General features: G+C 39.8%; 1 protein-coding gene across 2 annotated transcripts in view; it reads right to left on the bottom strand.

Annotated features, from left to right (window-relative positions):
* Nucleotides 1-13110, bottom strand: part of LOC102313067 (E3 ubiquitin-protein ligase TRIM9) — a 57425-nt gene extending 44315 nt beyond the window's left edge. For both annotated transcript variants that reach the window (XM_005930490.3, XM_005930491.3), the window contains exon 1: nucleotides 12232-13110. In XM_005930490.3, coding sequence (XP_005930552.3) covers nucleotides 12232-13029 — 798 coding nt within the window. In that variant the 5' untranslated portion in view covers nucleotides 13030-13110. The remainder of the gene's footprint in view (nucleotides 1-12231) is intronic.
* Nucleotides 13111-15394: the final 2284 nt, after the last annotated feature.

Here is a 15394-nt window from a genome sequence, read left to right as displayed (position 1 = left end):
CACACACACACACACACACACACACACACACACACACACACACACAGTGCCTGCTGTGTTAAGGCCAAAGTAGAGGATGTGTTGTAAAGTGTGCATTAACCTACATTTATTGTACAAGTCCTGCAGCACAGCCCTAAGTTACTGTGCCATGGTTCGTGTGCGGACTTTGTCCTGGTGACATTGTTGGGACAGAAATCTTCTCACATAGTCATATTATTGAGACTGAGCTCGCACGAAAGGGACAAACACGCAGTCCCCATGATGTTAACTGTTTATTTCAGACTAGGTTTTAGAGTTACAGATTAGATTAAACATCTTATATCCTCCTAAAGCTTTGTACTCAAGTAATATCTTATAATATTCCCAGATATTGTCTGGGAATATTATAACTGCAGTCATTTTAGCTTTTTTTGATAATCTTAGATTAACTAAATAAATACATGTCAACGCTTTGAGTTCCATCAAAAAGAAAAATGTTTTCCACCAGATTTATCTACATGCTCATTTTAATGAGCTCTATAAGTTAAGAATCCATCAAGGTTAACTCAGGCAGACTTGGCATGTTTAAATGTTAAATTACACTGAACAGATATGGACAGAAACACAGTGCAAAGATGAGAAAAAATTCTGATAAATGAGTGGTAGGTTTTATTGAGATTCCTCTTCAAATGGTTCCCTGGGTAAGGCTAAACTTATCATTTTAGGCGTTACTATAAATCACTGCAATGTCCTGATATGTACTGTACTACAAGTGTGTGTTTATGTGTGTGTTAGTGCTGTTGAGCCTGAGGTAAGAGACAAGCAGATCTGACCTGTCATGGTCGGCGAGCTGCCATCGCGAATGAGGTTAGTCAGACACGGCCAGTCGGCACAGATCTGCGCTCACTCTTATTGAATTACCTCATCAGCATCTCCAACAGAAGAAAGCAATTCTTTCTGCTGCCTAAACTAAACTCTTGTAACTGAGCCTGAGACACTGATTCAGATTTATAAGGTGTGTTAAACATTAGACACTCAGTGTCACATTAAGAAAAGCTCTGTCATTTTGTAAAGTGGCAGCGTGTGAGGTTAGCAGCTTTTTCTTCCACCCAGGACTAATAGGTTTAACACCTAGCATCATCCTTAAAATCCATACACATTTTTTAAACTTTATTTTAGCTTAGATGTTTAATGAAATTACCTACTGACTCTCTACCTCATTTAGAAAATTTAGGGCTTCTTGTATCGTTTTATTTTAGTTTAGGTTTGAAGCATTTTTTCTTAGAAGTCATCAGCACTAAAAAAGAAATTTATTAGATATTAGTTTAACAAAATGTGATAACGTTCTTTCTCTGTTGGCATCAGTCATGGCAAAAAGAGTCTCCCCTCTATGGTCTCTCACTTATAAATGAATAGTGTATCAGAAAGGTAACTGAAATTGAAACTCTGTTATAGCTCAAATGTCCTCCAACTGTATCATTATAAGAGATCTAGTGTGCGCTCTCATACTAATCCCTACAGTTTTTATGAGTGGTGTATAATATGCTTGCTTTTAAGATCTTGCAAACATTCAGTAAGTGCAGTACAACTATAAATGCAGAGAGTGAAAAGCCCCACAAAATACGACATATGTTACAATAAACAGGCAGCCGGCATCTCTGACAGCGACGTGCTTGTCAAAATGTTTTGTCAGCATCCTGGCAGACGGAAAACAAGCGAGATAAAGTGTTTACTGCCAGTTATTAAATGATGTAACATGAGAGTAACTGAGAATTCTGATGAGAGGAGGAAAATCAGGGTATAAACTGGAGATGCTTTTAAAATCTGCTCTTGGATGTTAATGATTGATGCCCGTAGATAATCTGTAATAACACATATAAATGCAACAACACAATATGCTTTTATTCTTTCCTAGTGACTCATTTCTGAACTGTGTCACAATTCTGAAGTTATTCAGTCTGAAGCTTCTCAATATTAAACCAGGCACTGATGAGGTTTCCAGATGCGAGGGTCATCACAAACTCCCACCGACACAAACACGAGTCAGTTATATTCTCAGATATTATGCTGATGTATGGATGATGCAGCAGACCTGCAATGTAATACAACATATTGCAGATGTTCCAGAGGAGAAAGTGTTTGTGGTTGCACAGACCAACTGTTTGCATTGTCAATCATGGTGATATCAGTGGTGTTGCTACAGCAGAATAAATCTACATCATCATTTGCAGTTGGCCAAGCACCCACTGCTCCTCTGATTTTGTCACTACACACTGTGTAATGCTAAAGTACAATTTTAGGCAGCTTTAAGATCTCCAGTGCCTATTTGTGCTTACTTACAGTTGGCATATGCAACACCAGCCTCAGAAAAGCCAAAGAGTAAAACTACAAAAGCAAAAAAGGTCTAAAAAGCATTCTGAAAATAAGCTTAGCAGCTGGAAGCCAAACAAACCACCAAACATTTGGCAGTGGTTCAGATCTCACCCCCTTGGTCAGGAATTAGCAGTAGAAGTGAAAAATGTTCCACTTTCATTTTTTTAATGTTTCTGCTGACATTTTTTTATTTCTTTTCGATAAATTCTGGCTTTTGGAAACCTTTCAAACTTCCCCCATCACACTGGCACAGTCCATACTTTCTTCACTTTGCGGGAAAATATGACAGTAAGTCTAGCAAACAATGATCTCCTCAATCATTTCAGGCTAGAGAGAAAATTCAAATGATTCCTGAAAGATAAGAGTTCTAATGTTTAATTTTGTATCCAATTCACTAAATAAGTCCAGGTGGCCTGTACTTGAGTGATAAGGGGTTAATAAAAGCTGCAGAGATGGGATAAAGCAGAGATGTTCATCATGTTAGTACCCTTCATTAATGCAGTCAGGGTAATGCAACTTTATACAAGTGTTATGACTCTCTTCCATTTCACTTAGATATGGACTTCTACTGGCTGAATGTATGTATAACTAACATGGCTGCCAAGTGGAAGGACTTGATTAGATCTAGAGTTTAGATTTGTAGACTTTATTACTCAAACCACAATATCAAAAATCATCTAAAAGAATAAACATTTGATTAAGGTTACTGTGCAGCTGTTTCCCCACCAACCCTTTTTAGCTGCTTTGCTGCTCTAGAGCAGTCACCTTACTTCCTCTTTTGCTCCCTGCAACAATTATTGGGTAAAAGGTTTTTTTTATTTATGAACATGAATGTCAGATGCTTGAGAGAACAGATTCTGTTCTCATCAACTGCTACTTAAAAACAGTCGTTTGTTCATGAATCAGCCAGCACTTATTCTTTTTTTAACCTTAAAAATGGAAGTTGCAATCACTGAAAAACGTTTTGGTGAATAATGTGTTCAGAACAGCTTTTCTATTTTTAATACGATTTAAAAAGCTAAAGGTTTAAATCCATGTGTGTGAAGGCAGCGGTTTGATAAAATTGGGCTTTAAACAATAACAACAACTTAAGACCGAACGTTTTTTTTTCTGACATATTCAGCAGATGATGACAGAAACATACATTTTAATGAAATTAATGCAGTGCAAAAACATAATCTTAAAAATGTAAAGCAGCATAATTGCAAACAGTATAACTGACTAAACAATAACAGAATACTGTTTCACCTTCTAAAGCTTCACACTTGAGATCTAAAAAGTTTTAAACAAGTCCCAGCAGCATGCCATTTAAAATAAAAATCCAGTGAACTGTAAGGGGAGGCAGATTTTTTTAACTGCTCACAATGCCAAGGGAGCGATGAAATCTCAGTTGTACATAAAGAGCCCACATCAATTACACTGATATTTTCCAAGAGACTCCCTGTGCATTGAAGAAGACATCTTAACATCTCAAGAACAATGAAGTTATTGTGATAAGAACTTCCTTGCCAGCATAGAGAAAGAAGCAAGCCCACACTAGAGAGAAAATGCAGCTACAGATGAGGCAGACAAGCAAAATACCATTTTGTTTAAGTACCTGACAGACACACTAATCCATACAGTCTTTTTTTAATTTCTAAAAGACAGTAAAAGATGGCAGACTGTCCAGACTGCAGCTGATAAGCTGGGAATGCTGCGAAGCAACAATCAAACACTGAAAAGCAAACTATATGATTTACAGTGTAAATCCAACTCTTTGCAACCCTGTCTCTACTAAATTATTATATCTAACCTTTCTGCACATGCAGAGCATGCACTAACATGGGCAGTTTATCCAAATGTTAAGTCTATACAAGCATGTCCTGCTTGTATAGACTACTTGTGTCCTGCTTCATACATGGATATATCCAACCATAACTGAGGAAAGACAACACTGTAGATTTGTGCTTTGGAGCAATCACCTAGCAAAATGCTGAGGTTGGCAAGATTGCAAATTACATAGATCTAATTAGTAATATCTCTTATAAATCCAGTATAAATGCTGAGAGGCATCTTTTAATGAATGCATCGTGTAGGAATCCCTGCAAACTCTTGCTCTTCTTTCCTCCTGAAGATATTTAAAATTACGCTAAAGCTACATAAATATCACTTTGAAGTTGAGGAAATATTACAGTTGTTGTAGAGATATTTGAGCCACCTTTTGGCTTTCACTTTAATGCAAATTTACATTGCTTTTAGTGTTTGAAAAGCCCTTTTGCACCCAGGAGTGATTTGTATGAGAGGATAAAGCCTTAAGCTATGAGCTTGCAGCTTAGCCACATCCATAAACTATACAGACGTAAGACATAACAGCTAATTAGTACCAAGTTACACATCAAGAAAATACTAGGATTTTACTGATCATCGTGGATTGTCTGGAGTATCTGAAAATACTCAAAAAGGGGACAACACAACAAACGTGGTCAAGAAATCCAGTTCAGTGACTTTAATTAACTGAGGTGAATTTTAGCAGACATCTGTTTTTTGGGGGGGTTTTTTACGGCTGCTTGACTCGGCACACCTGTCAGTCAAAGCACTCATGCCCCTAAGCCTTAACAAAAACCCGAGTGAGTGAGTTTAAAAGCATTCATCAATCATACAGGCTGCAAACATGCTTTTTCTCTGATTCACTTTTGGAATATTTGTAAACGAAGCCATTAGAGAAATCAGTTAAAGAAGGCTACAATATAAAATCGCATCATTTTATGGCATCAATATCTATAAAACCTGCCATATCACTAAACTCTCACATGCCAAAAACTAAAGATCATACCTTGTAGAATTATTGCTGTAATTACTTATACACATAGCAGTGTAGCTCTTAAATGTGAAGTAAATACTCAACATACTTTAAATTCAGACACGGAGTCAGTGTAATTGCAGTTTTTATTCCTTACAAAGAATATTATGTGGAATAGACACAAAAACATAGATTTTTTTTATCATAGTGAAAAATATTTAGCTCCCTGTTCCCTTTTAAAATGTAAAATGATCTCCAGACAACACTGCAAGGCTAAAACTTACACACAAGAAAAGAACCACTAAGCCTGCATTTCTGTTATTTTTTATATAATTAACCCCAGCACCCGAGCTGCTCTTTACTGGACTCAGCTAGGTCACATTTACGCGTAAAAACCCACACATACACACACACACACACATATATGAGCATGCATGAGTGTGTATGCGTGTGTTTTCTGCTTGAATGATGAGAGGAAACTGGATCAGTGTGTCTTCCCTGCATTCCCTCAGCTAAAGTTCATCCGCTTCACTTATGCATATTTATGCTTTCTGAATGCGTGTCAATATGTGTGTGAGTATGTAGCAGTGGGATAGTCACCCCCTGAGGCTGCTGCTTGATGTACTTACTGTTTGATTTACAACAAACACAATCATGATCCAATAATTGTTTTTCTTGGCTTCCTCTCTACACGATAAACTGCGGGATTTATGAAAGCTTTAAATGCATATATGCTGCAAACACATAAAAAATTTAGCTGCGCTATGAATACTAAAGCAAAAAGCACAAATCCAAAAGTTCACCCCCCCTAAGGAATTTGGTCATGTGACATAGAGTTACTCACAATTTACAACTCATCCATCCAACCTTAATCATTTCAGCTATTCTGTTCATTGTATTTTTGCCTAAGACACATCTGTGCAACTACAAATGACACATATAAACTGACAGGCAGTCCATCTGTATTTAGCTTCGGTTGCACTGGACTAGCAAGGGGGGTCTTTAAACCCCAGTGGAGCAGGAATATTGATCCAAAAAGCAATCCTATCATCTGACCAGTTTAGGTTTACTAGTTAGAAAATGAATGACTTTTTCTTTTTGCAGTTTAGAAAAATGTATATATGTATGTTGTATATTCCGTTCCACCATATCCCTGGAGATCCGGTGACTGTGGAGGCTATTTGAGTTCAGTGAACTCACTGTCATCTTCACTTTGAGATGATCTGACCTTTGCGACATGTTGCATTATCCTGCTGGAAGCAGCTAACAGAAAATGGACACGCAGTGGTCATAAAGTGCTGGACCATGGTTAGCAGAGATACTCAGCTCAGCTCTGCAGTTTAAACGATGTTCAGTTGGTACTTAGGGGCCTAAATTGTGCCAAGAAAATATCCCTCACACCACTGCACCACCTGCACCAGCCTGAACCACTGATGCAAGGTAAGATGGATTCAGGATGGATTGCTTTCATGCTGTTCACACCAAATTCTGACCATACTATTCAAATGCTGCAGCAGAAATCGAGACTTATCATTCCAGGAAACGTTCCTTCCATGTTGGAGGGTTAGCACTGCTCCAGAAGGTAAATCACAGAACAACTCAAAACTTGCTATTATTAGTGGTTTATGACTAGTTTCTAAAAGATCAGTGCATTATTATATATCAGTCCATCCATTCGGTTCAGCTTGTCCTTTTCAGGGTCACGGGGGGCGCTGGAGCCTATCCCAGCTGTCATAGGGCGAGAGGCGGGGTACACCGCTAACACATAGGGACAGACAACCATTCACACCTATGGGCAATTTAGATTTTTCAATTAACCTATGCCCACTAAGTGCAAGTCTTTGGACTGAGTACCCGGGGAGAACCTGCACAAACACGGGGAGAACATGCAATCTCCACACAGAAAGACCCTGATGGTGGAATTGAACTCAGGACCTTCTTGCTGTGAGGCAATAGTGCTAACCACCGGACCACCATGCCACTGTGCTGCCCACATTATTATATAATACATTTATAATACGTTTAATATTCAGCTTTTAAATTTGGCAAGTACAAAATTGGTTGCATGATCGCCTCAGTTGTTTTTTGTTCAATATCATGTAAGCCACTGCAGACAGACTTGCATGCAAAGCACGACACTTCAGTTAATCGATCAATTTGTCTACAACAGACGGCTAATTTCCTCAGGAAAACTCTCGTTTTTTTCATAACGCCCACTGTCCTTATGGTGCACAGAAAGAGAAACCATGTGAATAAGAAGAAGACCGGAAAGAGAAAGAGATGAAGGATGGTAGGAAGCAGGATGGCAACCAGATCAAGATATGCCCACTGAAACAAAACAGATGAGGAGGAAAAATTATGCCAGAACAAAAGCCCACTCTACTGTACTGACCTCACTGAGCGACACTTCAACTCTCAACAGCCATTTCAGGTCTGCAACAAAGACGCACAAGACGCTGCTTGTTCCCTGCTCACGTGTGGACCGAGAGAGAGGACGACAGCCAGTCATCGATCTCCTTCAACGTGAAGGACACCGTATTAACTAAGTGGTGGCCATTTCTTATTCATACGCCGCTCGTCACTTATCGACACCCCCTCTCACTCCCGTAGTCTGATGGGATTTTCACGGTTTATTTATGGGATAGGACGATAGAGAGAAAGATGGAGGAAGGACGAGACGAGGTAGGGGAAGGTAAATGAGGGGGAGGGGAGAGTGTAAATAAGATACAGAGATGAAGAGGTAAAGTGAGGGATACAGGAGAAGGTGAGAGATGAGTGAAAGCCAAGAAGAGGCAAAGAGATGTGTGGCGGATAAATGATGAATGGAATGTCTGGAGGCTTCAAATCACACAAAAAACACAAGAGGCAGACTGAGAGATTAGTCCCAATGACCCACTTAGCAGGAGAGAGGCAAAAATGGCTTTTAGTTTACACAAATGAAATCGGAGTGTGAGGATGAAATGTTCTATTATTAACAGAAAGCAAGCTGAAATCTAAAAGGAGACACGGGCTGGATAAACATTCAACGCGTTATGGGCCTTTAAAAGTAGCTAAAACATTTTCTTAAAACTCCTTTACTTCCAGACCCTGAGGCCTTTTTTTACCATAATGATAATTATCATAATGGTGATAACTATAAGACTAAACATTTTGCCTCACGTATTAACAAATCCAACATTTCTTCAAAAACAATTTAAAAAAATAATGACGATACATGAACTATAACAGACAGCACTATCGTTTAGAGTTTACAAAGTCACGTCACCGCGTAGCCCGAGAGGAATGAACCTGAGTCGACCTCAACCCTGGATTTTGAAATTAATGAAAAATGTCATTAGGAAATGAAATAATCATAAATCAGTTTAATCATCCATTAATGAAACCAGCAGGCGGGTTTGTTCCTCCTTTTTTTGGCAGGCAGGGATGAATTTGGATAAGGAACAGTGTTGTAGGTTTTTAGCCAAACCTTGTCCCTTCTGATTGTAGAATGAATGAAAGTTTTACTCACATAAGATGAAGACGACTATCCAAATTATTACAAGCCAAGTTCAATGTCCTCCACTGCATTTTTCACTAACAAGAAGTTCTGAATTACTGCAAACATGATCTGTTTGAATCACATTCTGACCCTAATGTCTAGGAGGAAAATGTGATGCAAAAGTCCAAAATTGTCTATTTTTTTTTTTCTTAAGTTTCAAAACTTTAGATTTACATGCAAAAAACAAATTTGGTTTACTGTCTAACTGCATCAGTTGTTTGGATTAGAATCAGTTTTACCACGTTCATAAAGAAATATGATAAGACCTCCACTAAGTTAACGAGAAACCATTGATCGATAATACTCCATGTTGCCTTAAGTCCACAGGCTAAAGAGGGAAAACTCACCACCATCACTTGAGATCTGGCGATGGCACCACTGGGTGTTTGTAGCAATGCTGAGCAGAGGTTTGAGAAGGTTGCTGGATGAGGATTTGGTGCAAAGCCATGCACTGTTTATTTGCAGTTTGTACATAAGAAATTGCTCAATTTTTCTGATACAGTTACAAATATTTGCAGAAACTAAGGTTAAGATAACAAACATTGTAATCTCAGTCTGCTTTCTGTATCCTGCCTTACAAATCCAACAATCCCTGATGGATTGCTGTACAGCAAAGCAGGGTTTTTACACTATAGAGGAATTGTTCTCCTCCCCGAAAAAAACAAAATTCAAAAAACGTTTTAGCCAAAGCCAAAGAAAAATCACCAACATCCTAATCATTTAATTCCATCTATCCCTCCATTTCTTTGCTTATTCATCATATTTGCTTATCAAATGGACAAAAACAACTGTAAAGTAGACTTATTGCATTTACAGTACATGTTTAAAGGAAAAACACAAAATGGGTTTAGAGATTTCAAAAATAAATGTTTAGGCAGAGGTAGAGCAAGCCATTTAAATTTTTCATTTAGTCAAAACAAAAAATACTATATTAAAGACACATGTAGACACCATGCCACACATTTTGAAGCTTGAAGTTTGTTATTTTGGTTTTCAGTTCAGTTCTTTTTTATTTCAAACATATACATTCACCAACGTTTCATAAAATCATTCCATACAGTTGTTTGAAAAGGAGTAGGCAGAAGTATATACTTATTTAGCCCTACCCCCTCAGGTTTACATCCTCATCATCTAAATTTGAACAACAAAAATGTATACAATGCCTTCAACTTAGAACATATCATCTCAAAAATATATTTTCACATGTTCAACTAAAACTATATTTAGATTTGCTAATTTGCAGAAGAAAATAAACATGAGTTTGACTGCTGTCTTGGGTTATTTAATATTTCTTTTTTTAGTTTTCAGAGACATGTTTATATGGATCTGTCTGAGAAATTGAGAATACAACATGCTGCAAGCCTGTTGCACACTACATCACATCCTGCTTTACCCTTTTTCTCAAAAAATTGATTAGAATTTACAAAATGATCACCGTGTGGTATTAAATAAGGCTTAAAACTACTGACTGAGACCGTAAAATTATCAGGAAAATTAAAAACTAGTTCACGGATGACATAAAAAAAGGACTATTTTTTACACAATTAGACTTTCAAGAACACCCACCGGAGTTTCCCCTTGCTGGCCATCAAAAAGAATACAGGTTAACGATATTTCCACATTGACCTCACCGTTCAGAGCTGAATTTTCCATTCCTCTTTTATACACTTCTCAAAAAATGAAAGAAATTGGTTTTAATCTGAGTATAGCATCAAGTCAGTTAAACGTCTGGAATATTGATCTGATCGAGTAGCAGAGAGGGTTGCTAATCATTTTTGGTGTTATGAAATTATCACTAGGTGTGGGGCAACAAGGAGACAGCCCGCCAACCCACCTCCTCATCATTTCTGATTTTTTCTTCACTAGTTTTTCATTTGGTTAGAGTCAGTGTCATATGAGGCAGGTTAATCATGAGCAAAGGTCTGGAGAAGCCATGGAAACAATACGCTTGTTCATTGTTCAGCGTGACCAGTTTGGTGGTGGGTCAGTGATTTTCTGTGGCTTATAGAGATATTAGGACTAAAATTGTTGGACCCATTGTCACACCCTAGACTGTGGGTGTAGTGGGTCCTGGGTTCTTACCTGTGCATGACAATGCCTCATGTGAAAATATGGAGGTAGATACTGGAGAATTAAGGCACTGATACCACTGACTCACCCCCACACTCCCCTGACCTAAATCCAACAGAACACCTCTGGGATGCCTCCCAGATCTGGTATGAGATCCCCCAGGACACCATCCGTTGTCTCATTAGGAGCATGCCCTGACAAGGGTCGGACATATATAAGCACATCGTGACAATACAAACTACAGCATCTGAGTACCAAGTTTTGAAAAAATGGACTAACCTTAATTTTTACACTTTGATTTCTGAGGTGTTTTTGAATTCAGTCCTCTGTAGGTTGATAAATTGAATTTCCACCAAATGACGTGGCATCCTTGCAATCATAACACTCTGTCCAGTCCATATCATTAGAGATACCCAGCGGGATATATAGTACATCATCAGCTATCGTCAGCAGTCATGTTTTCAAGAACATTTCTCAAATATACAAGTCGAGATTTTTTAAAATGTAAACATTTTCCTTCAGACTGAAGTAATTGCCTTAAATTTATTCCACACCAACAGATATGTTTTTAAAAAGTGTAGATATGCTAATTATTTACTTTATAATTCATTCTCTTGTCAGATTATAACCAGCCACAGACAGGGAAACATTTAAACTCATGACTTGAGCTTCTTCATCCCAGCGCCTGAGGAATAGCAATGACCTCCTCTGCCTACACTCACCATCCACATCATATATATATATATATATATACACATTGCAGTGCAGATGTGGGGCAGTAACGCTGTGCGACCCTTCATGTGATGACGCATGTTGCATTCACACACATACACAGTGCACACAGAAGCACACTGGGCTTTGACGCCTACAGTAATTATGTTCTGATGAATCACTGCTATTTCGTTTAGTTATTCCCACACACTCACACACACACACTCAGCACAGGATCACATATGAGTGTTTTCTGTTTCTGTGGAAAACATGATGAAGTATGAAGCAGTCATTGATAGATAGATAGATAGATAGATAGATAGATAGATAGATAGATAGATAGATAGATAGATAGATAGATAGATAGATAGATAGATAGATAGATAGATAGATAGATAGATAGATAGATAGAATAGATAGATAGATAAAGTAAGGCATGTAAGTTTGCCAGGCTCAGCGAGGGCCACTTCAGCGTAATGGCCTCTGTCAGCCTCTGTGTCGTGTGTGTGTGTGTGTGTGCTGACTGTGTGTGTGTGTGGTGTGTGTGTGTTGTGTGTGTGTGCTAAATCCAGAAACAGTAGCCTGTTGTTGTTGTTGTGTGAGTCCTGTGTGCTCGCAGCGTGTGTTGAGAGAGAGAGAGAGAGAGAGAGAGAGAGAGAGAGAGAGAGAGAGAGTAATGAATCAGCTCTTTGGGATTCAATAGTCTAATTATTAGTATGAGCGCACTAACAGAACCTTACGGCCTTGACTCTGTGGATGTTGTGAGTGCGTGTCCACTCACTTTGTGTTGCTTCCACATCACGGCCAGCGGTTTGACGTCGTGCTTGGCGTGTTTTCCCTCCTCTAGACACTTCATGCACACGGGAGTCTTGCAGCTGCTGCAGTACATACTGAAGTTTTCCGCTTCGTGATCCACGCACGTCGCCGGTTTCCGCGCGGTGGCGGGCGGCTGCTGACCACCGCCGCCTCCGCTAGCCCCCGCTCCTGCCGCCTTGTTTGGCGGCGGCACCAGTCGGTGCTTGGCGAGGGGACCGCGGGACGGGTGGCATCGCTGCTGGCAGGCGTTGCAGTAGTAGACGTCGCACTGCTCGCACATCACCGCCGCGTCCACTGGGTTGCGGTCGCACAGCTGGCACTTCACCGCGTTGGAAGATGAGGAGGAGGCGCCGCGGGTCTGTTGGTACCGCGCCACGATGGCCTCCAGCAGCCGGTTCCGAGGGAAACCCCGGAGCCCCCGCTCGTCCAGAGAGACGCTCCGGTGGCACAGCGGACAGGTGAGTGTGCACTGTCGGTGGGGGATCGCAGGCGGAAACACCCGCACCCCGTTTGGAGACTTGAGCTGGCACGGCGTGTAGGAGCCGTATCCGCTGTCCGTCTCGCTGTACAGACTCATCTTGTCCATGTCCAGGTAGTCGTAGTCAGAGCTGCCCGAGGCTCGGCTCTGCACCGGGGTCTCCCCCTCCGGGGTCTGGACGGTGATGTTCCGAGCGCATCCCAGGCAGACGTTGTGGGAACACGGAAGCAGGATGGGGTCCTTGAAGAGAGACCCGCAAACGGGGCATTTCAACTCTTCCTCCATCGCTCCCGTCTGTGTCGGTGGACCGGAGAGGGGAAGCTGCTTCTCCGAGAACGCTCCAGCACCGAGTGACTGGACAGCTCCCCACGCTACTTTGCGCATGCGTAAAGAGGGGCGGAGATTGTGATCTGGGTTGACTGATGGAGCTAATTTGGAGGATTTGAAACGCCACATATTTTAGATTATTATGGTTGGTAAAGAGGATCTCTGCTCCTTTTCTCAAATTACTTTGATTTGACATATTTAAGCTAACGCTTCAGTTATGTAATTCACTTTTTTCTTCTTAATTTTGTCAACAACATTGGTTTATTTTCTAAGATTACTAGATAGAAAATGATAAGAAGAAGAATTTGATTCAATCCCTGCAATTTTGTAGTCTTTCTTTCTTTCTTTCTTTCTTTTTATTTTACCAAAAAATGCAAACATTGAAATAAAAAGGGGGGGATCGCTCCTTAAATGTGTTATAGCTGGTAAAAACTTAAACTTTCTTCATCTGAGCCTCTTTTCTGCCAGTATACAAGGGCAGTAACTGCTATCATTATGTCAAATGATAATGCTGAAGCGGATCATTTATTGTGACTGCCTCTATACTCGGCATTTGTTCTGCCTGTTAGTCTGAAACAAATCAAACGTGATAGCAGAAGTACATGCAATCAATAAAAATGGATTAAACTAAGTTTAATAGGAGTTTCCATGCAGGCTCAAAATGGATGAGGGACCATCTGAAGCCACTTCGATCCGGTAACCTTTGTGTTTTTTCCCATTAGTCTTTTGTGTTAACTAAACATTTAATTGACTAGACAGCGGGCATGACTGAAGTCCTTTGGGGAGCAAGATTAATCCGACACACTGGGACAGCTTTTCCATTTATTAGCCCAATTAGCATCCCATTACCTGGGTTTCAGATCTGCTCTGCAGTGAAATGAGAGCGGGCATCTGCACAGCCACGTTAAAGCAGAGATCTCTGCAGATGTGGAACATCCTGCAGTGTCATTGCCAAGCATAACCTTTAACTATCACCGAAGAGAACCTCACTCCAGCATAATCCATCACGAGGATGTTTACTCTAAAAAATAGATCTTCAGTTACACATTTATTCTCCAAGGAAGAAAAAAAGGCGAGCACTGCGTTCTTCTAACACTGCGGTCATAAAAGATTTTTTAATGTAAAATTAATCTGAGCTGAATTTTAAGGAGATGAATAACTTGCTTTAATTACTAAAATATAAAAATCAGATTCTTTTTTGTACCACATTGGTGGGAATCATGCTATCAGACCTGAACGGCAGAGTGGAGAAGTGGTTCGCACTGTTGTTTCACAGCAAAAAGGTTTGGGGTTTGAATCCAATATCCAATCTGCCTGAGACCTTCCTGTGTGGAATTTTCATGCCGAGTGGGTCCTCTCCAGGTACTCAGACAGGCAGTTAGTGGGGTTAGGTAGATTGGTGATTCTAAATTAGCTGTAGGGGTGAATGTGAGTGGTTGTTTCTTTGTGTCAGCCCTGCAACACCCCCGTGTTTTGCTATGTGGCAGCTGAGGCTCGAGCTTCACTGTGATGAGTGGAAGAAGATGGATGAGTGGGTGGGAATCACCTTCGTCAGTTTCAATTTATTTCCACATTTTCATGTTATCAACAGAGCTACATTCGTTTTTATATTATGTTTGTGGACATTTGACAAATTCGATTTCAGCATTTATCTCAGTTTCGTCCCCCACCAGCTCTTGAAGGAAACATCTGGCTGTTTAATTTGGACAGCAGGTTTCTGTGTCTGAAAGAAATCTGCCTGCTGCTTCAGTTCAAACTTGAGCTATCACTTATTTCAACCACAGTACAGTAACAGTCAGTAGGAATATTACACTTAGATCTCTGTAGAAAGGAACTGTAGAGTTGAGGGTCTCTGTGGGCTGCTCACGTTAATCAACCCAGTTCATATTAGAAATCATTACTTGACCCTTTGTTAATATAAATGTTAATATAGGATTTATAGTTAAGGTTGTACTTGTCACTACAGAAGTTTGTTTCCCCCACTAAAAAGAAAAAAAAATGATCTAAGTCAAAATTCTTGGTTTAATATCAACATTTTGTGTTATCTCAAAATTTTAAGATAAGCAGGTCAAAATTTTACTTAATAGCTGAAATTTTGAGATCAATATCTTCGCAACACCATTTACTGAAAAAGAAGCAAACTATTATCTGTTCGTCTCGTGAACTACGTGCTTTGTATTCACTTATAGTTTGACTGGTTGAATTCCCTCAAATAATCCCACCAGCCTGATGCCTCTTCCCTAAGCTGAGGCTTTCCTCGAGCCCTCGATCACATCAGTGATTATGATGAGATGAACTGTGAAGCAGAAAGAACAATCATGTG

The sequence above is a fragment of the Haplochromis burtoni genome, unplaced genomic scaffold, assembly GCF_018398535.1.
Source record: "Haplochromis burtoni strain Fernald_Lab_line unplaced genomic scaffold, NCSU_Asbu1 Contig_93, whole genome shotgun sequence".
In the NCBI taxonomy this organism is placed as follows: Eukaryota; Metazoa; Chordata; class Actinopteri; order Cichliformes; family Cichlidae; genus Haplochromis; species Haplochromis burtoni.
This window is presented reverse-complemented; position numbering and strand designations above follow the sequence as displayed.